Source organism: Myxocyprinus asiaticus, chromosome 10, assembly GCF_019703515.2.
Source record: "Myxocyprinus asiaticus isolate MX2 ecotype Aquarium Trade chromosome 10, UBuf_Myxa_2, whole genome shotgun sequence".
NCBI classification, from domain to species: Eukaryota; Metazoa; Chordata; class Actinopteri; order Cypriniformes; family Catostomidae; genus Myxocyprinus; species Myxocyprinus asiaticus.
In genome coordinates, this window is record NC_059353.1 from 42,877,685 (window position 1) to 42,900,515 (window position 22,831).

The following is a 22,831-nucleotide window of genomic DNA, read 5'->3' on the forward strand; positions in this document are numbered from 1 at the left end:
ACTGTGGCAACTCAAAAACAAACACAAAGACAATGTTAAGCTTCATTTAATGAACCAAATAGCTTTCAGCAGTGTTTGATATAATGGCAAGTGATTTTCTAGTACCAAATTTGCAATTTAGCATGATTACTCAAAGATAAGTTGTTGGAGTGATGGCTGCTGGAAATGGGGCCTGTCTAAATTTGATCAAAAATAACTTTTTTCAAATAGTGATGGTGCTGTTTTTTACATCAGTTATGTCCAGACTATACTTTGTGATCAGTTGAATGCCACTTTGGTGAATTAAAGTACCAATTTCCTTCCGAAACAGCAAAATCTGTACATTATTCTAAACTTTTGGCCGCCAGTGTATGTAAATTCATATAATTAATTAAATAACTGTACACACCCCTACCTTGCACATACATTACCACTTGCACATGTACATAAGCCATTCTATGTTATATGTTCTATTATTTGTATGTTTATATATACTCTTACCTTGTTTTATATTGTGTCTCACTGTAATATTCTGTGTGCACTTGTTTCTCCTATCACCAAAAAAAAAAAAAAAAATTCCTTGTGTACGTAAGAACACTTGGCAATAAAGCTCATTCTGGCCTAATTCTCTCCTCTTCAAAAGCCCCCCTCGAACCACCACCCCCTTATACCCCCGAACCCTGCTGTGGCTCTGTAATGGCACAGGGGTACAGGACAGCTTTATAGAGGAAGAAGCCTTCATGTCCCTACGTTTCCTTATTTGTGCCCTGTTTGTTCCTAAAATCCGATGGTTAAATCACATCCTGAAATGGACACTTAGTGAAATACTGTCAGCGTTAGATGTGCTGGGCATCAGAAAGAATTATGTTGGTAAAAGAGACGAGTTGCGGCCCTTAAAAGTAATAAGTAGAAAGAACGAACAGACCAATAAAGAACTTCCACTGACCTCTTTTAAAACTACATGTGATTTCTAGTTTTAAGGAGCGCAGTGCAATAAAGACTAAATTGCATCCTGTAATGAACAGGCAGCCCATGAAAAGAGCTAATAAAGAGGACTTTTTTTTGTATTCTTTTTTTTTTTCAATAATTACAATAAACATTATTTCCTGAAGTCATTTCTAATGTAATTACTGTTTCTGTGATTCAGTGATCAAACTCAGACTAGTCTTCATTTTAAAATGTGTAACATCTCTAACTTGCATTTACATATAAGCACAGTCAGCTATACAGTACATTTTATCAGTATGTGCATTCCCTGGGAATCGAACCCACAACCTAAGCGTTGCCGCACTGTAAAAAATGTTTATCAGGTAACTTAAAAAAATGTGTTTCATGTGGTAACATCTAAATTAAAGGAATGTTCCAGGTTCAATACAAGTTAAGCTCAATCGACAGCATTTGTAGCATAATGCTGATCACCACACAAATTAATTTTGACTTGCCCATCCTTTTCTTTAAAAAAACAAAAAGCAAAAATTTGGGTTCCAGTGAGGCACTTACAATGGAAGTGAACGGGGCCAATCCATAAACGTTAAAATACTCAGTCTTTCAAAAGTATAGCAACAAGACATACACAATATGCATGTTAACATGATTTTAGTGTGATAAAATCGCTAAATAACATTTTCTGTGTAATGTTATTGCCAATTTTACAACTTTGTTGATGTTACAATGTAATATCAACAAAGCCTAAAGCACTAAAATGACTGTAAAAATTTAAATAGGTTTAACAGAAGAATTACTGTGCTTTTATAAAATTATAAGCTTTGCATTTCTGCTTTTAAACCCTCCAAAAATTGGCTCTATTCACTTTCATTGTAAATACCTCACTGTAACCTTGATTTTTGCTTAAGAAAAGGAGGAACGAGTTGAAATTATTTTTGGTGATAATCAACATTATGCCACAAATGCTGTCGACTTGTGATGAACCCGAAATATTCCTTTAACTGGTTTTATTTAAAGGTGCTGTAAGCGATTTTAGCATTCTTCTGAAGCTTTCACATGACTGAGCCGTTGAATTAGCCATGCCCCCTCATTCCAAAACACCGCCCTTCAAAGATAATTCTGAGACAAAAACAGCAGCATTGTTTGTTCCTTTGGCTGTCAAATTCAACAGTGGCACAATAGCGCCCTCAACTGACAAACATTATGAATCATAGCCTCAAGAATCCGCTTCAAATGAGAACGCGCAAAATGACTGACAGGTGAAAAGTGTCAATTGCTGTTGTTTGCGGTTACAAAGTCTACAGCTGTCACAGAGACCGACCGGTGAGATATCTCAGGACACTTATTTCATTAATATCTTTAAGGGAGTCGGAATCTTTTATTTTTCCATGAAAAAAAAAAAAAAAAAGTAAAAAATGTCATTTAATATGACTAAATCAACTTGACAAATTAGGTGACACAAATGAAAGTCATTTTTAAGGATTAGATCAAGTAGAAATAGATCCTTGAGGTAAAAACTGCAGGTTAACACTTTTTCAGTGTACCATCGATTAGAGGTCTTCACGGGTCCAAAAATTCGTGCCCGAACCCAAAGAGACCCGGAAATGTACTACCAGGACCCGAACCAGACCTGTATATTATTCAGGGTTCCTACACATTTTCCATTTCAAAATTCCATACTTTTCCAGACTCAAATTTCCAGACTTCTGAGACACATATACACATACAAAAATACACACACCCTCAGCAGGATTTGTTGACAAAGATATCAAATCAAAATGACAGTGCACAAAACTTTTGAAAAAGGCAATTAACTTTGATGCTCTGTACTGAGAAAGAAAATTTGTGCAGAGACTCTGACATGCTACGTGGCCCTGAGAGAGGACTTGCATATGGAGCATATCTGTTATTTAAAGAGCAAAAGAAATGACAGTCTAGGCCTAGGGGCTATATGATGCTGTGCTAAGAGAGGAAATATGCAGAATTCACTGCAATTTTAGAAGCAATAACTCTCATTAAAGAAATAGTTCAGACAAAAATGAAAATTCTGTTTATTCACCCTCATTGTAACGTAGCTCAGCAAGGACAGGCAGACGAAGACGATGATGATGATGATGATGATGTGAAGAACCCAAGTGCAGTTTATTTATAAACATGAAATCCAAAAACCGTAAGCAAAAACATAAACATGGACTTGACTTGACTTGACTTGACAATGTTACATTAACAATACCTGACAAAGGACCATGGCAAACATGAGGGTATAAATACATGGACAAGGGTAACAAGACAACCAATGAAAAGACAGAACTATAAACAAGATAACAAGACTAATAAACTTAAACCAATGACAAACTAGAACTGATAACGAGTTAACAAGACAATAAACCAATGAAAACAAGACACATGAACATGGAGGGAAACAGGATATCACATGACCAGGAAACACATGACTATAAAACAGAAAATCACATGACATGAAACACATGACTATAGAATGGGGACTAGACTTCCAAAATAAAAGACATGAACACAAAACATGAACAAAAACACATTAAACGTGACACTCATCTTGTTCCAAACTCTTATGACTTTCTTTCTTTCATGGAACATAAAAGCTGCTATTTTCCATACAATAAAAGTGAATGGATAGCTCCAAAAAGGATAAAAAAAAAAAAAAACATGATAAAAGCACCATAAAAGTAGTCCATACACCTGGTATGCTATATTCCAAGTCTTCTGAAGCTGTTTAATAGCTTTATGTGAAAAAGAGACTGAAATGTAAGTCATTATGCACAGAAAATCATCCCTTCCACCATAGCTCATATAGATTGAGGCTGCTCTTCAAAGCTGTTGTATAACTTCAGAAGACTTGAAATATAGCGTTAAAGTCTTATTGACTACTTGATAGTATTTTAATGACAGCCCCCAAAACTATTCACTTTCATTGTATTGAAAAGAGCAACTTAATCTCATTTTATGTTCCATGCAAAGAAAGTAAGTCATACAGGCTTGAAATGACATGAGTTTGAGTAAATTATGACATAATTTTCATTTTTGGGTGAACTATCCCTCTAAGATCCAACTCTAATGATCATAGTTTTGCCTGTAAATGACAGGAAAGATATTATTGTGACAGTTATATTACATTATGAAAGCATGACCATACGTGAAGTGAAACCATGTTTATGTTGCAGAGCTACAAAGCCAGAATCAATTACAAAGGCACACTCTCCTGAGAGTCAGGCATTTCATTACACTAATAATACGGTAATTACCTCTCACTTGAATCCAGCAAGTCATAGAGGAAAACTTGGAGACAAAACAGCATGGGATGGAAAACAGGTTCTGATTTGGTGGACTTTTGTCTTCTTTTTCTATCAACATTTCCCAATTCTTCAGCTAACCTAATCCATGTGTAACACTTATTGGAAGGATGAAAATGAGGTTGGATGTAAGGCTTGGAAATGTGATCCAGAGCCAAAAGGTACAATTCTCTGAACTCCACAGAGTCCAGCTGCAGGTTTTCACCATGACATCATCTCTGAATAACATAGTTTTAGAAAAATTGAATCCAGATAACCCTAAGAGTGAGTTTCTAAGGAAAACCTCCTGACTTACGTTTGTAGACTTTGATTGGAAATTAGAAATTTTCCTACACCTCTCTAGCGGTCCAGCAAAGTCAAGCATATCAGGAACATTCAGCTTTTAGAGTATTTAAAAAAGACTTTAAGGTGATTACGTTTTACAGGACATCGCAACGCAATCTCATTACTATTTGCAGGTATTTGTACACTCAGTAACTTTTGTCTTTGTGTCATCTTGGATTTATATTAGCATCTAGCGGCTTGGATGCAGCATCATTTAAAATCATCAGATGCCATTTTATACATTTAGTATTCACAGTCAGACATGATTATTTTAATTAATGAGTGAAAGTGTCAAACAACAGAATGGTTACAGAGATTAAGAGAGTAGTACTCGGCTGGTCATTTGATTCTAACATGGCATCCCCTATGAGCGGACCCTCTCCATGTAAAATAAAAAAGCAATGTATTGGCAGCATCTTTATCATAACACTCTTTAACAACTATGAACAACTTTAGTGACGTACAAATGTTTATGAATCCTTTGATCATGGAATACTGAATTCATAGGTTGACTACTGGTTTTATACAAAATTATATTTATGTTGAACACCATCACCATTTAAAATGTACCTTTCTGGTTTACATTGTTCTGTGTGATTTATAAAGTCTGATTGGAAACATTGTGATAGCACACACACACACGAGTAAAACACGTTCATGTAACGCTTTAACATCGACAATGTTTAATTTTCAGTATATTTCATACTTGCTAAGCTTTGATGATAATTCAATTCAGCCACACAAAGAGTGCAAATCACTTTTATTAATCCCATGTGGACTGCATTGTAAATAAACCTGCCATTAAAAAGGTCTTTCTCTGACCATGTTTCTCCAACAATTTTTAATAAGGCCCCATATTCAGCTTGGTCTCATGTGACATTATCCTTGCAAAGGTTCTGGCATCTTCAGTTTTGATCAATCATCAGAGGATCCACATAAAGAATTCAACATCTCTAAGTTTCTCATAAATTTACAGCTCCATTTATTCATTTAGAAGATGCTTCACAGTTACAATAAAGGTTTATGTTTTAGATGTTGTCAATACATTGATATTGTACATTTCAGTGTCTACCCAAAAGTACAAAAACGTATGTACACACTTTACACATTGATACCTTCAAACACGAATGAGATCACCCTGGACATCTGAAAACTATTCAAAAGTCATGTATCTACATTTGCAATTATGTGCAATCACGCAACAAATGCAGGCAAAATGGTATTACTCTGGAAGAACTCAGGCTCTGGTTCAGTGAATTGCAAATTCAGGCTGCATTCAAATGCTCTGTGGGGAACCTCAAATCGATACACTCTGACAGCCAATGTCTCTAGTTGCTCAGATGGCTGTTAACTCATTTTGGATAGCCACTCTGTTAAGCAGTAATAAAGATGAGCAGATATGAGAGTTCTCATTTAAATTGATACTGTCACAATAGACCTTTATGCAGTCATTGCACAGGTTATGCAGGCACATTACCCCATGCTTTCTGCATACATCCAAATCGAGGCAGTTAAATAATTAAAATCAAAATATGTAAATGGTGAAAGTGATAGACTCTTTTTTTTTTAATAGACTCTATTACGTCTGTGATAAACAAAAGATAATGACTCAAACCTCAACAGCTGAGCTGGACATTAATCAAAGCAGCTGCCCAGGTAGCAAAAGCCTTTATTAACCCAATGCAATAAAGAAATTATCAGCTTTTAAATTACACTATGTAACACAATTTTTGTTCCTGGGTAGTAAGTGTTATTTCTTAATTGCTTATGCCTCAAAAGTATAGAAAATGGCTATTATTCCCCACATCCTTTGTTTTTCTGACCAGGACAGTGATATTTTGAAATGTACCTATTTCCAATGAGAAAACGGGCGAATTTGTGTCTTTTCGATTACATAAATTCTAAATCCTTCTTTATCTGTGGTCCGACGAAGACACCGGCTTTGACCTTTGCCTCAGACAGCTTAGGGAAGAAGTCTTGAAGGTACTGAAGGCTGCTAACTCCTTATCTAGAGCTCTGACAAATTGTTTCATAAGGCCCAATTTGATGTGCAGTGGTGACATCAGCACCTTCCAGGGGTCCACCAGTGGCTCCCACTTGACGTTGTTCCTCCCCACAGAGAACTCGGCCCGCTGTGGCCAGTCCCGCTTGTGGTAGTGTGCCTTGGTGTCCCTGCTGTCCCAAAGGCAAAGATAGCAGGGAAACTTGGTAAAACCGCCATGGAGACCCATCAGGAATGCCACCATTTTGAAGGTGTCCAGCAAGGTCTTGATGCTGTTGTAATCCTCTTTGAGGTGCACTGAGTGAGTCAGGGGAAGAGACAAGTACTTGTTACCATTATGGACCAGCACGGCTTTGAATATTACTTTAGTATAAATACGTTAATTTGGATTCATATGTTGTTTTTTTCTGAATTTATGTGAACGAAAAGACACAAATTCGCCCATTTTCTCATTGGAAATAGGTACATTTCAAAATATCACTGTCCTGGTCACAAAAGCAAAGTTTGTGGGGAATAATAGCCATTTTCTATACTTTTGAGGCATAACAATTAGGAAATAACACTTACTACCCAGGAACCAAAAAAAAAAAAAAAAAAAAAATTGTTACACAGTGTTATCAGTTCTTCAGAGGATGAACTGATGCCAACTCCAACTGTAAGACATCAGATACTTCATATGCCACTTCCTGAACCTTGGATTTAGGATGGACCCCACCGAACCTCACCAAAATGACCTGCCGGTTGAACTGCGATGCACCAAACTGATCTCTGCCTGCATCACCTTTGTCTATTGATGGACTACACTCTTGAAATGGAATACATAGAATATCAGCCAACAAAAGCCTTCATCAGCCAACTAACAAAGGACAATCCATCTATGTGAACTTCTGTAGTTAATCCAGGATGGACTTCAAAAACATTAGTCATTAATCTTACAGTTCATACAAAATCTTTTTTTTTTTTAAACACTGGACCTTAACACTTGCTTAGTTTAATAATCTTAAACCATGACCTGCATTGCACACAAATAACTAATATTGGCATTATATTCATGCTGGTTAGCCAGAGGGGAACACAGTGAGCCTGGTTTCTCCCAAGGTTATTTTTCTCCATTAACCAACATCTCATGGAGTTTTGTGTTCCTTGCCACAGTCGCCTACAGCTTGCTCACATGGGTTCTAAATACAATTAGTATTATTTAATTATTTAATTTTTATCCACAATTTAAAATCATATTTAATCAAACTACACAATAATGACTCTAAGACTTTATAGATATCGCAGTTTCATTTTTTTATTTTATTTTTTTTAATGCATGATTTTCTGTAAATGCTGCTTTGAAACGATGTGTGTTATGAAAAGCGCTATACAAATAAAAATGACTTGGCTTGACTTGGCTTGTTGGCATCTATTTCTGAAATTAAGCCTTTCAAATTGAATGCATCTAATTTAAGAACATGAATATGCCTTATTTGATTCCGAGTTTTATCTCTGCCTCTTGAGAAAGGAACTGTTTAAGGGAACTGATTAACAAAAAAGAGGTTCATTTATTACACGGTGTTCAAAAGTCACTACTGCTGTGCCAATCAAATACTAATTTGAACAAATTTTAGTTAAAAGATTATAAACAAAGTTAAAGATTATGTGGCCCTATAAGAAATTTGCTCATGCATTAGTCACCATTGCAATAGATCTTAGTTCCAAGATTGTGAACAAAAAATGTAAGTATTATAGGATTGCAATGGTCAGCAAAGCGTTGCAGAAGCACACTGGAACAATGCTTTTATGGGGAAAATAAGTCAAATGAGCCAACAATTACATAACTGAGAGAGTGAATTTTTTTCAAATATTAACACAAAGTTTGATTCCTGATGCTGATCCAACCTCTGGAAGGCCAATTAAATTCAACAAACCGACACAACTACTGAAAATTCCCACAAGCCAAATAAATTTTCATTCTCAACCAATTACCATCTATCCAGTTCACATCCATGGTGTGACAAATTATTTTTCTTGGTACAAAAGTTTTATATTGCCTCTCTATTAGAACAGAAATAAAAACTACTTGTATAATAATCGTTACTACATGTGCAGTGTCAAGAAAAAGTATGCGAACCCTTTGGAAATACCTGCATTTATGTATAAATTGTATAAAATTGATCTTCATATAAGCTACAATAATGAACAAACACAATCTGAGTGTTGTCAAGGTACCAACATTTCAGTAGTCGGTACCGATTCCAGTGAAATTTCACAGTTCTCGATACCAATTTCGATACCACAGCAAAAATATGATATATTATAATGTGCTATTGAACACACCAATTTAGTTATTTTTAATTATTTAATAATTATTTTAATAATTATAGTTTAATAATTTGTAGTATTTTCCAGAACTGTCCAGAACATTTTTTTAAAGTTTAATTTAATTGCATCATCAAAATTGTGTCTAATCAATAAATTCTTAACTTTTAACAAGTGAAAATAGAACTTTTCAACATGTCATTAAATCTTTTGCCAAACTTCTATTCAACAGCTGTCTTGCTTGCACTATTTTGATTAATTATTAATTATTATTATTATTATTATTATTATTATTACAGTGAATATTACATTTTACTATAAAGTTGTAATATATATTTATTAAATTTTTTTCATTTTCAGGCATCTAGATTTTATTTTGAATCATGCTTTTATTATGAAGTGTGTTTTTTGCCGGATGCTTCACTTTTCCGGATAGACAGTTCGTGTCACGGCGCAGTGGGATCACTGAAGACTTTTAAGTCACGTCTGAAATCTCATCTCTTTACATTGACATTTGAGTCTGACAAATGAAATGTACACAGAAATGTGGACACAGTTTTGGACTGTTTGTATTTTAGACTACTGGTGTTTGTGTATGTGGTAATTTTGAAATTTTATGTTTTAAATGTTATTACTGTGAAGCACTTTGGTCAACTCTGTTGTTTTAAATACTATATAAATAAAGTTGAGATTAAAGTGTAAATGCTGTGATTTTAATTATAGAAATATATATTTTACATGTGCTGCATGGTTCACAGTGGATAAGTGCTCTGCTCTGTCATCTCATACAACATGAATGATTCTCGATGTCTGTACAGTATCTAGTGGATGAGCAGTCAGATTTATTTAAAGTATGCAGCTCTTCCACACTGAGATTGCAGCCTTTAGTGGTTTAATAAATCACACTAGGACATGTCACGATTTTAATTTGATTAATTGTCTATTTCATTGTACAAGGAGTAACAGAGCACGTGTTCAAAATAAGCCTTCGAGCATTTTAAAGCTGTCGTGTGTCAGTTATCCTGCATGCTGGTACCGGACAGAGTCGGTGCTCGGTACTACCAGTACTGCAGAAATACTGGTATCGTTACATCTTTTTTATTTTAGTATCGACGGTACCAAAGTTTTAACCAATAAAACACAAATTGTTGTACTGTTCTTGTACATATTGAATACATCATTCAAACATTCACAGTGTAGGTTGGAAAAAGTATGTGTACCCCACAGGCGTCAACAACAATGACGTCAATGACGTCAACAAAAGCTAATTAGAGTCAGGAGTTGGCATCCAATCAATGAAACGAGATTGGAGGTGTGGGTTAGAGCTACTTTGATTTATAAAAAGTGCTCAAGCATTTTGAGTTTGCTATTCACAAGAAGCATCTGCTGGCGTGTAGTTCAGTCCAAAACTGTGTCCTACATTTCATTTGTGTGACTCAAACGTCAGTGTAAAGAGATGAGATTTCAGACGTGACTTAAAAGTCTTCAGTGATCCCACTGCGCCGTGACACGAACTGTTTATACGGAAAAGTGAAGCATCCGGCAAAAAACACACTTCATAATAAAAGCATGATTCAAAATAAAATCTAGATGCCTGAAAATGAAAAAAATTTAATAAAGATATATTACAACTTTATAGTAAAATGTAATATTCACTGTAATAATATTGTTCACATACTTTTTCTTGCCCCTGTATAATAAATATAGAAAAATTTGTTTTTTTAAAATAGTTTGAAATTAATAATAGCATGTCACACCAGAGGAAACTGCTTGGAATTTTATGTGAACTACCCTTATTTATGCTAATTTCAATAATACAACACTCAGGCAGAGATGATTTACAAAGTGGGTTCATTTGAGGCACCGTCTGAAACTGTAAATGTGGGACATGTTTCTTTAAAGGCTCATTTCAAGTACTCTAACATCAGATAACTCCATTCATCATGGCCACAGTCACAAAAGAGACAAGCTGAACAACATGCTAGCACAGGCTTTATCAAATGGAATTCTCAAATTCAAGGGCCTCATTGGCTATTTCAGGCATCTTGCAGAGTACAAACCGACATAGTAATGGCCCGCATATGGCGGTGGCCTCCTTAGACTGATGACAAACCACACAAAAGCTACAAGCTGTTTCTCAATCAGGCATCTAGGGAAGACATTTGTTGTGGAGTAAAGCCATAATGCCCATATTAAAATTCAGAAAGTATGTTTATCTCTCACACACACAGGTCGTGAACTTCATGCTGTGGTGGAAATTGACAAGTCAGTCAGATTGTTGGTTTGTTGAGTCTTCTTCTAATAGCACAAAGCCATCATTCCAGAGTCACTGTGACAGTTCATTAAACTCTGGGTAAATCTTTGGCCATTTATGTCAGTCTTCAAACCAAATTGCAGTCACTGGTTTCTCCTCACAAACATTGAATAATTAAAAGAATAGCTCTGGCAATAAAATCTGATAGGATGAGCAATTTTCTAAACCGTTGTAAAGTAGCAGACATACAGTAAACACACCTGTGATTAGTGGAATTCAATATTTTAAGTTAAGCTCATTCGACAGCATTTGTGGCATCATGTTGATTACCACAAAAAAGTAATTCCCACTTCCCAATTTCCCTTTCATTTATAAAAAAATAAAAATAATTGTTACTGTAAGGCACATACAATGGAAGTGAATGGGACCAGTCCATAAACGTTAAAATACACACTGTTTGAAAAGTACAGCCACAAGACGTAAACATACTGTAACATCCTCCACTGCAATACCTCTGGTTCACCACCAGAGATCACAATCACTCAAGTATTGACAGACTCTGATTCACAACACCTGTTGCACATTGTTGTAATTATCTCCTGCCTATTTAAACACTCTTTAGTTCTCTGTTCAGTGCGAAGTCTTGCTTTTCATTGAACTGCATTTCTGAGCTTTGTTATTCTGTTTTGATTAACTCTTTTTGGATTTATCGCCTGTGTTTTGGATTACTCTTTCTGCCTGCTGTCTTGGACCTGTTTGCCTGTATTGATGGATATTTTGGACTATTGACCTTTTGCCTGTCCTCTGGTTTCTTATTGTATATTTGTCGCTCTCTGATTCTCTCATTAAACCTCTGCATATAGATCCTAACCCATCTGCTTCAGGTCAACCATTACGCATACACGTTAACATGATTTTAGTGTGATAAAACTGCTTACTAACCTTATCTGTGTAAAGTTATATTCAATATTACAACTTTGTTGTCAAGACAACGTAACGCCAGTAAAACCTGTAATCTGGTAAACACTGTAATGCCAGTACATCCCTGATTTTATCAAACTAAAATCAAGTTAGAACATATCATGTTTACGTATTGAGAATACACTTATGAAACAGTGTATTTTAATGTATTATATTGTATAATGCAATATTTTAACTAGCCATATTTTTGGCTTCTTATTTTTTAAATAAACGAGAGATGTTAAATGAGTTGAAACAATTTTTTGTGGTAATCAATATTATGCCACAACAAAAGCTGTCAATTTAGCTAAACTTGTACTGAACCCAGGAACATTCCTTAAATCACAGTTAGAGTAATTAATTATACTGCTTCGAAGACTTATTTATTGTGATAATTATTAATCAATTAAATTATTAAAACAATGTCTTTTATCATATTGCCACGGTTTTCTAAAAGCAGTAAGCTACTTAAAGGGATAGTTCACACAAAAATGAAAATTCTCTCATCATTTACTTACCCTTATGCCATCCCAGATGTGTATGACTTTCTTTCTTCTGCTGAACACAAACAAAGATTTTTAGAAGAATATTCCAGCTCTGTAGGACCTCACAATGCAAGTGAATGGGTACCAAAAATGTAAAGGTCCAAAAAGCACATAAAAGCAGCATAAAAGTAATCCATAAGACTCCAGTGTTTAAATCCATATCTTCAGAAGAGATTTGACAGGTGTGGGTGAGAAACAGATCAATATTTAAGTCCTTTTACATTTTAAATTCTCCACCCTGCCCAGTAGGTGGTGATATGCACAGAGTATGTGAATTGCCAAAAACAAAAGAAAAATGTGAAAGTGAAAGTGGGGAATGATCGTAAAAAAAAAAAAAAAGACTTAAATATTGATCTGTTTCTCACCAACACCTATCAAATCTCTTCTGAAGATATGGATTTAACCACTGGAGTCATATGGATTACTTTTATGCTACCTTTATGCGCTTTTTGGACCTTCAAAATGTTGGTACCTATTTACTTGCATTGTGTGGACCAATAGAGCTGAACTATTCTAAAAATCTTAATTTGTGTTCAGCAGAAGAAAGTAAATCATACACATCTGGGATGGCATGAGGGTGAGTAAATGATGAGAGAATTTGCATTTTTGAATTAACTATTCCTTTAAGGCCGTGCAATACAGTATTTTTATAAAATGGATAGTTCTGACTGGATGAGCTGCATTCAAAGCCATCGAAAATCGTAGATTATCACACACCTGTGACCGCATACTGTATATCAATAAAAAAAAGTTGCAATGTTGCTTGGCAACCGTAATCAGCCTACAGTTAGAATAATAAACTCTATTACTTGGCAGAAGAATCGTTTGTTCCAATTAATAATAAATGTAGCTATCTATTGTACATTGGTGTCTTTTATCATATTGCTGTTCCTGCCGTTTTGTAAAATAAAAAAGCCACACAAGAGGCTGTACTTTACAGTGATGTGTGTGTAACTATTCACATAAATTACCATCATCTGTAATGAGTTGACTCCAGTGAGATTGCATGCACAGCCATGCAGAGTAATGCAGCAGTGACACTGGTGCAGCACCTATATCACTGGATATCAACACTGAGATCTTAATTGAGGCAGTATTGCTTGAAGGTGATGAAGTAACAACATTAGAGATATTGTGTTTTCCAGAGACACTGCAGATGAAAAGACAGATATATGCGCTGACAAGGACCTTGTAGGACTGTGTGGCTCCAGCAAAGAACAAACATATGCAGCAAAAATAGAAGAACCTTTTTCCAGTTCGATTCGTTGGGGAAACCATATCTTGTACTTACTTTTTAAATTTAGAGTATGTGAAATGAAGTGACGAGGCTAATCCAATTTAATGAAACTGAAAAGGTGGATGACTGCCACTGGGAAAATGAATAAAAATAGAAACTTGTAGGGAATATCAAAGGAACTGTCTTAAGATATTGGATTGGGGCGTTAAATGAATGCCACTTTCATGGTGCTTTTAACTACTGCATATTTACTCTTTTCTAAAGCAGCTTTAATGGCTCTAGACTCACATTTTATCTCATGGTCAATGTTCATTTTTATGACATTTCAGCTTATGACTGCTAAAATGATGAATAGATGCAATTAAGTAGAATTAAATATTGTGAATGAGTCTTTGAAAAGGTAATTGAATAGACAGGCCAGCTTAGATCTATTTACTTCACATAAAGTAGTTAAAAGTCATATATAATCAACACTCTGTATGTACTATTTGTTTCCTGATTAAATCATAAACAATGTCCTCAATAACAACTGGTAATGGTCTTGTTTCTCTATAAACTCAATGAATAATACCAGCCACTCCATCCATCCATCCATCCATCCATCTTCTATAGCCACTTGTCCTATTTAGGGTCGTGGGTAGTGCTGGAGCCTATCCCAGCTATCTGTTTTTTCAAAATCATTGTTTAAAAAGAGTGGTTCTCTCTGAACACCAAACTAGATTAACCACATTTTGTGCATTTTGTTTGGATTTTAAGATCTACTTTAAACGAATAATAACCCATTCACCCAAAAATGACAATTCTGTCACTATTTACTTAACCTCATGCTGCTCCAAACCGGAATGCTATTATTATTTTATTTTTTTTCCTGTGGAAAACAATATATACAGGTGCATCTCAATAAATTAGAATGTCGTGGAAAAGTTCATTTATTTCAGTAATTCAACTCAAATTGTGAAACTCAATTTTTAAATAAATTCAATGCACACAGACTGAAGTAGTTTAAGTCTTTGGTTCTTTTAATTGTGATGATTTTGGCTCACATTTAACAAAAACCCACCAATTCACTATCTCAACAAATTAGAATATGGTGACATGCCAATCAGCTTATCAACTCAAAACACCTGCAAAGGTTTCCTGAGCCTTCAAAATGGTCTCTCAGTTTGGTTCACTAGGCTACACAATCATGGGGAAGACTGCTGATCTGACAGTTGTCCAGAAAACAATCATTGACACCCTTCACAAGGAGGGTAAGCCACAAACATTCATTGCCAAAGAAGCTGGCTGTTCACAGAGTGCTGTATCCAAGCATGTTAACAGAAAGTTGAGTGGAAGGAAAAAGTGTGGAAGAAAAAGATGCACAACCAACCGAGAGAACCGCAGCCTCATGATTGTCCAGCAAAATCAATTCAAGAATTTGGGTGAACTTCACAAGGAATGGACTGAGGCTGGGGTCAAGGCATCGAGAGCCACCACACACAGACGTGTCAAGGAATTTGGCTACAGTTGTCGTATTCCTCTTGTTAAGCCACTCCTGAACCACAGACAACGTCAGAGGCGTCTCACCTGGGCTAAGGAGAAGAAGAACTGGACTGTTGCCCAGTGGTCTAAAGTCCTCTTTTCAGATGAGAGCAAGTTTTGTATTTCATTTGGAAACCAAGGTCCTAGAGTCTGGAGGAAGGGTGGAGAAGCTCATAGCCCAAGTTGCTTGAAGTCCAGTGTTAAGTTTCCACAGTCTGTGATGATTTGGGGTGCAATGTCATCTGCTGGTGTTGGTCCATTGTGTTTTTTTGAAAAGCAAAGTCACTGCACCCATTTACCAAAAGATTTTGGAGCACTTCATGCTTCCTTCTGCTGACCAGCTTTTTAAAGATGCTGATTTCATTTTCCAGCAGGATTTGGCACCTGCCCACACTGCCAAAAGCACCAAAAGTTGGTTAAATGACCATGGTGTTGGTGTGCTTGACTGGCCAGCAAACTCACCAGACCTGAACCCCATAGAGAAACTATGGGGTATTGTCAAGAGGAAAATGAGAAACAAGAGACCAAAAAATGCAGATGAGCTGAAGGCCACTGTCAAAGAAACCTGGGCTTCCATACCACCTCAGCAGTGCCACAAACTGATCACCTCCATGCCACGCCGAATTGAGGCAGTAATTAAAGCAAAAGGAGCCCCTACCAAGTATTGAGTACATATACAGTAAATGAACATACTTTCCAGAAGGCCAACAATTCACTAAAAATGTTTTTTTTATTGGTCTTATGATGTATTCTAATTTCTTTTCTTGAGATAGTGAATTGGTGGGTTTTTGTTAAATGTGAGCCAAAATCATCACAATTAAAGAACCAAAGACTTAAACTACTTCTTAAAATAAATGAACTTTTCCATGACATTCTAATTTATTGAGATGCACCTGTATATATATATATATATATTTTTTTTCCTTTTTCTCCCAATTTGAAATGCCCAATTCCCAATGTGCTTTTAAGTCCTCGTGGTCGTGTAGTGATTCGCCTCAGTCTGGGTGGCGGAGGACGAATCCTAGCTGCCTCCGTGTCTGAGACCATCAACCTGTGCATCTTATCATGTGGCTTGCATAGTGCGTGTGGAGGCTTCACACCATCCACTGTGGCAACCATGCTCAACTCACCACGCACCCCACCAAGAACGAACCACATTATAGCAACAACGAGGAGTTTACCCCATGTGACTACCCTCCCTAGCAACCAGGCCAATTTGGTTGCTTAGGAGACCTGGCTGGAGTCACTCAGCATGCCCTGGGATTTGAACTAGCAAGCTAGCGAACTCCAGGGGTGGTAGCCAGCGTATTTTACCACTGAGCTACCCAGGCCCCCTGTGGAAAACAATATTAGAATTTTTGAAGAATTTTTATAGACCAAATACAGTTTAAATTGTTATTTACTCATATTTTTTTCTGCGCCAAAACTCTGAAATCTCATTTAAGTTCAGAAATTATTATTTTTTACGTTGCACGGCAGATTTGATGCCAAACGCCATTGATTCTCATGTGTGTCATTACCAGACATGCTGTGGCAGTATGAATACTGTATGTGGAATGGAGAATGAGATTTGAGAGCTACTGCGGAAGAGCAGATTTTCAGTGAATAATAAAATTATTTTGTTCTGTTTCTCACACAAAGCTGTATGTCTTCAGAAGACTATATAATAAGGCTTCAAGTAGGCTGGAGAAGACACACAGGTCGGATGGAATGGTAATTTTATATTTTTTTTGGCCCTGTTTGGAGCTTGGCAGCTGTGGTAAACATGAACTGACCTTGTATGGAGTAAAGTTCCTTCTGTTGTGTTCCACAGAAAAAATAAAAGCATAGGGGTTTGGAACAACAGGAGGGTGAGTAAATTATGACAATTTATTTTTATGGGTCAACTATTCCTTCAAAGTGTTCTCGCTTCGTTCTACTGAGGATCAGACTCCTTGTGAAAGAAAAAACAAATCGATTAGTAGAGCTAATAAAATCACGCTCTAAAAGCCAGCCAGCTCACCACAGCTCTGCTGACATACAGCTCCTTTAAGACGAGTGCTTATTGATCTGCCAAGGGAATTAAACTTCATGTGCGTGGTCAGGCACACACACTTTTGTGATGGTTGTAGAACATCCTCACACACTAGGGCATAGGCCTGGGTGATATATTGAATATTCACTAAATATTTGCAATGATTTTGCTGGCGATTAATAATTAAGGAAACGTGAATATCAATATTATTTTATGGCCCTCTTTATTTGTCCATTAAAATCCAGTAGGCTAATTTCACAGTCCTTCTTTGTCTGGTGACTTGTGAGTATGAGAGCATTAAATCATGCTTTAAAAGCATCCCTGATTTAAACTTCCATAGCAAAAACGGTGCTAGAGTTGGTAAGTTTGATTCATTTTCGTGATTCAGTTAATTGATTCAAAATGTTTCTTTATCAATCAAAAAACATTCACAGATGTTTAAGCATGGGATTCTTCATATTTTAAAGTGTTTAGGAACTATGTACTGTATGTAGGTTAATATTGTGGTTAATTACAATGTATTGTTATATTGGTGCATGTAAATGAAAATAATGAAATTTCATTCTTCCTTATATTCATCGATATTTTAGCTCTTAAGTTAAACATTTTGAATCTCTGATACGAAGCTACAGTATCTGAGACCAGATATATATATTGAAATACTAAATATCATCAAAAGGCTAAAAAATGAGCAGTGCTCATAGACAGGTGTATATATAGTATATGCATCTCGAAATCACAGGCACATTACATACTCGCTGTGGTTCCCACACACACAAAAACGTGCCTGGAAAACCATTATATGAAATTAGATGGGAGTAATAAACTGAGCATTCCCCAGCACGGACAGCGATTCCAGTGAATTAATGCAATAATGCCCTTGGCATCTTGGCTGGATTGTAACCCCTCTCGAGTGTCATAGTGGTGTTTTATCTCTCATGGACACCTTGGCCACCGCGATAACGTATCAGGGCTACAGACAGAAAGCATCCAGTCCTGGCAGTCAACCATGCACTGACCATCACAATAAAAGAGCCTGTAAATAGGGGAAGGAGAGAAGGGATCAAATGCAATTTCATGTCTTCAAAGCACACTGCAGAAATGGAGAAGCGCAGTTTGGAGTTCAAAAGTCTGATAGTGAAAAGTTGTGATTTATTTTTGTGATGATTTGTTTGATGATACCAAAACACAGTATACAATACAGCTATTCGTTATCATTCCCAATCATCTCAATGGCAGCTGCTCGGCTGATGCATGCCCATCTAGAAGTATGGGACCTGAATGCTGTCATCCTTGCTAATAGTTTTTAGCCAATTAGCTGAGCCTTAAATGCCATGTACCTAATCACTCTGAATCTACTGAAAAATCACATCATGAAAACACTAACTGACTGATGGACACGCACAACGTGCACAGTACTTAACACTACATTAGCGACTATCCTGTCGTTATACTGTCCTGCGATGTACGCTCAGGCTTCGTTTAGTGTGAGAATGCATGGCATCGTTTTGTTTGGTGTTGCTACGCATTCTCTCATCTTGTTTGTCGGTTGGCATGGATTATTGCCTTATTGTCTTGGCGATGTGCGCTCATGCCATTCAGGTGTTTTGTTGTCTTGTGAGAGCACGTGTCTTTGTTCTGTTTCTGTATTGCCTCGTGTCTCTCTGTCTTACGTCATACTCCGCCTCCTTGTTTGCCCATTATTAGTTTATTAGTCACACCTGCCCTGTCTTGTTAACCTGTTGATTTCTCTCCCTATTTTAGTCTCCTCGTGTTTGCCATCCAGTGCCAGTTCTTCTTGTTTCCAGTCGTGTTTGTTTCTCTCATGTCGGTCCTGCCAGTCGATCTGTTTACTCCTTCCTTGGTTCCCGTAGCCCAGTCCGGTCGGTCCTGTGCCCTGTTTTTCCTACCTCAGACTGGATAAACTTTTTCCTCTTTAGGGTAGTTTATGTTTATTTATCCCCCTCTTGGGAGTTTTAGTTTGTTTTTGCTCTTTTTTGTTGTATTTAATAAATCCCTGTTTTTGAACTCTGCAATTGGGTCCTGTCTCTGACATCCCGTGACAGTGAGTGACAGCTTCAGTCATTATAATGGTAGAGTTCTAATATTGTCACGTTGCTCAATTTCTGTGTACAATTTATTTGAAAATGTAATAACAGTTATAACCAGCTATACATTTACCCCTTGGATGACACAATCAGTACACAAATGTTTAGATTCTGAGATTCTGAGTTTAGTTCAACCATTCTAGGAAGCAGATTTTGGTGGATTATGTTCTCATCTGCATGCATCGAGTCATGCTATAATCTGCCTCAAATCCACAATTGGCTCCATATTGAGCAAAACATGCTGAATTCTCTCTCTCTCTCTCACCTGATCCCAACATAATCCTTTCCTCTTTATGTCACACTCCATTACCTCACATACACACGAAGAAGTGTGTTTGTTATGGCCCTCAGTCACAGACACAGACAGAGAAAACTCCATAGCTCAGGAGAAATAATGGACTTCTCAGTTATATATTTAAGTATCAGTCTTGTCACAGTAGTTTCTCCTAAAATTCTTTAGGGGGAATAAACAGTTAATGACTTACAATAAGACTGTAGAAATTAATGTGGATAGAATAGCTCAGATAATTTGGTCTTGGAAGAATTTGATGAGAAATGTTATAGTTCATACTGAAATCTCTTCTGATTGGTATATTGGCAAATCTAAGCACAGTTTGAGACCTTGTTTGAGATCTCTTCTGAAACTCTAGAGGAGAAAACATGAGAGATTACTGGGGTCTTTTTGTCAAGAGAAAAATCTGAGAAGCAGGTGACTTGAGCAAAGTCTCCAAGTCTCTCTCTCTCTCTCTATTTAATCTCACTGCTGTGTAGGAGAAACATTTGAGATCTTAGAGATCTCACTTGTGATTTTTATTTCCTGAGTAATGCTACCAGACAACTTTCATGTGATTCTCAAAGCACTATGTCTAAAAGCAATGTTGTCCACACATGAACGCAATGTCATCTTGAAAACAGCTCATTACAGTTTGTATACTCTGCAGTTGAAGAGAAGATTAATACGAGCAAGGAAAAACAGACCAAATGCTTACCTCTGCTGAGAACGCTGGTCCACATTTTCACAAATAATAAGGTATTGAAATGACTACAGTCAGATTTAGTGTTCTTTGAAAAAAGAAAAGCGTCAGGGTGAATCCAACAGATCGCGTGGTGCTTTGCGCAGCGCTACAGCTCCTCAGCCGTGTGTATTATCATGTGTGACAATACTCTTAAAGATCAATACCCATCTAAACCTTCCCAGACACTCCTTCATTTCCCCTCTCAGTGGAAATCCCTGATGACAGTAGCAAACACACACACACACACAGAGGAGGAGGAGGGAGTAAAGAAAGAGAGAGAGAATATGTGTCAGGCGGCTAATTACCTCAGGTCATTGATGCGTATTATAATGTCCAGACCACATATTTCCCACCATAAGGCATATCTCATCAGTTATGATAAAAGACATACATTTCCCTCTGTCTTCTTTTAGACTAGTAGAAGCACCAGTATGTATGTTGCTAAATGACTGTTCCTTTGTAAATGCAGTGAGATTATAATGAGATAAAATGAGAAATGACCATAGATGGTTCAATGACAAACAAGGATGTCTGATATGATGAAAAGAAGAAATCGTTTAAAACGCATGTGCCATGTTCTGAGAAATGTCATCTTTGTTTTACTGTTGGTTTTATGCATTTTTGAAAAACATTTTGAACCAAAATTTTGATCTAGTACCTCTAAAGATGTGGTGAAACTATGAAGTAAAAAGTGATAAAATATTTTTCTTACACCTTGAAAGCAAGTCTAGACATCTTAGTAATTAATTTGAAAAAAATATAAAAGTTTTCAAACATATTTTTCAAAGTTTTTCAAAGTTTTTTCACACAGCCACTGAAAATAGGCACAGAGTAAAAGATCGATCTTGAGATTTTAAGAAGCAGTGTTGGGATCGTTCAAATGAAGGTTGAGATTAATCAGAAAATCAATATATATACCCAGCCCTATTTTTTGCACTGTACAAATACTATATATTTTGGAATCATGAATATTGTTAAGTTTTCTTGGGGTAATACCATTTGAAAAACTGAACTGACATTGCCATGTCATAAAAAGGTCAAAATATCTGATATACACTCACTGAGCACTTTATTAGGAACACCTGTACACCAATTTATGCATGCAATTATCTAATCAGCCAATCGTGTGGCAGCAGTGCAATGCATAAAATTAATTCAGATACGGGTCAGGATCTCCAGTTAAAGTTCACATCAACCATCAGAATGGGAAAAAAATGTGATCTTAGTGATTTCAACTATGGCATGATTGTTGGTGCCAGACGGGCTGGTTTGAGTATTTCTGTAACTGCTGATCTCCTGGGATTTTCACACACAACAGTCTCTAGAGTTTACGCACATCTTGCCCAAAAAAAAAAACATCCAGTGAGTGTCAGTTCTGCTGATGGAAAAGCCTTTTTGATGAGAGAGGTCAACAGAGAATGGCCAGACTGGTTCGAGATGACAGAAAGGCTATGGTAACTCAGATAATCACTCTGTACAACTGTAGTGAGCAGAATAGCATCTCATAAAGCACAACACGTCGAACCTTAAGGCAAATGGGCTACAACAGCAGAAGACCAAGTCGGACACTTTATTAGGACCATAGTGTTCTTAATAAAGTGCTTAGTGAGTGTATATACAGTATATATAATATTAATATATACTGTATAAAAAAGGTTTATTATGGTGTCTATTTCTTTTTGAGAAATAATAAAACATGACAAATGCCTTAATTATGTTTTTTTTTTTAAGAATTTAAGCCTTTTCATAAAACTTTTTTCCTTTATTTACAATCTCCAAAAAGTTGCACAGCTAGACATTTCTTATTTACGCTGAAACTCAAAACAAATTCATCATAAAATGAATGTTTGTATTTTTTATGTATTTATAAATAACTTTATTGATACAGAACAAAAAAATGGGCATCACATCACCGACCCACATTCTGTCAAATCGAAAGAATTATCTAAGGAGCTGTGACAGGCCTTTGCTGATAACTGCATTAAACCAAAAGACACATTCATCACACCAATGACTCTCTGCAAGAGGCTCGTCACAAATCAGAGTGACTGGCATTACGAAAGGCCCGGGACGATCAGATGGATGGGCCCTGCCATTGGAGGTGACAAAAAGAATGGAGAAGTGGCTCGCACAACCTGACACTTGTGAGTAAAGGGCTATGGTGGCTTAGATAAATGTGTGAGTAAATGTCACCGGATGAGCCCCGTTACCCCACGGCTCAGAAAGTTTCAAGCAGTTACCAAACGACATACTAACACAGCTTGTAACCCAATATATCAAACCCGGTTGGACTACA

The 22,831-nt window shown here is 36.5% G+C and overlaps 1 protein-coding gene across 3 annotated transcripts in view; it reads right to left on the reverse strand.

The window, feature by feature from the left end:
- The window catches only part of znf385b (zinc finger protein 385B), a 213,640-nt gene that overhangs the window by 119,624 nt on the left and 71,185 nt on the right, over window positions 1–22,831 (reverse strand). Inside the window, exon 1 of one of the 3 annotated variants that reach the window (XM_051709122.1) lies at window positions 20,509–20,686. The exons of the other annotated variants lie outside the window; for them this stretch is intronic. Coding sequence (XP_051565082.1) covers window positions 20,509–20,533 — 25 coding nt within the window. The 5' untranslated portion in view covers window positions 20,534–20,686. Of the gene's footprint in view, window positions 1–20,508; window positions 20,687–22,831 lie in introns of those variants that run through there. 3 annotated transcript variants of the gene reach the window in all.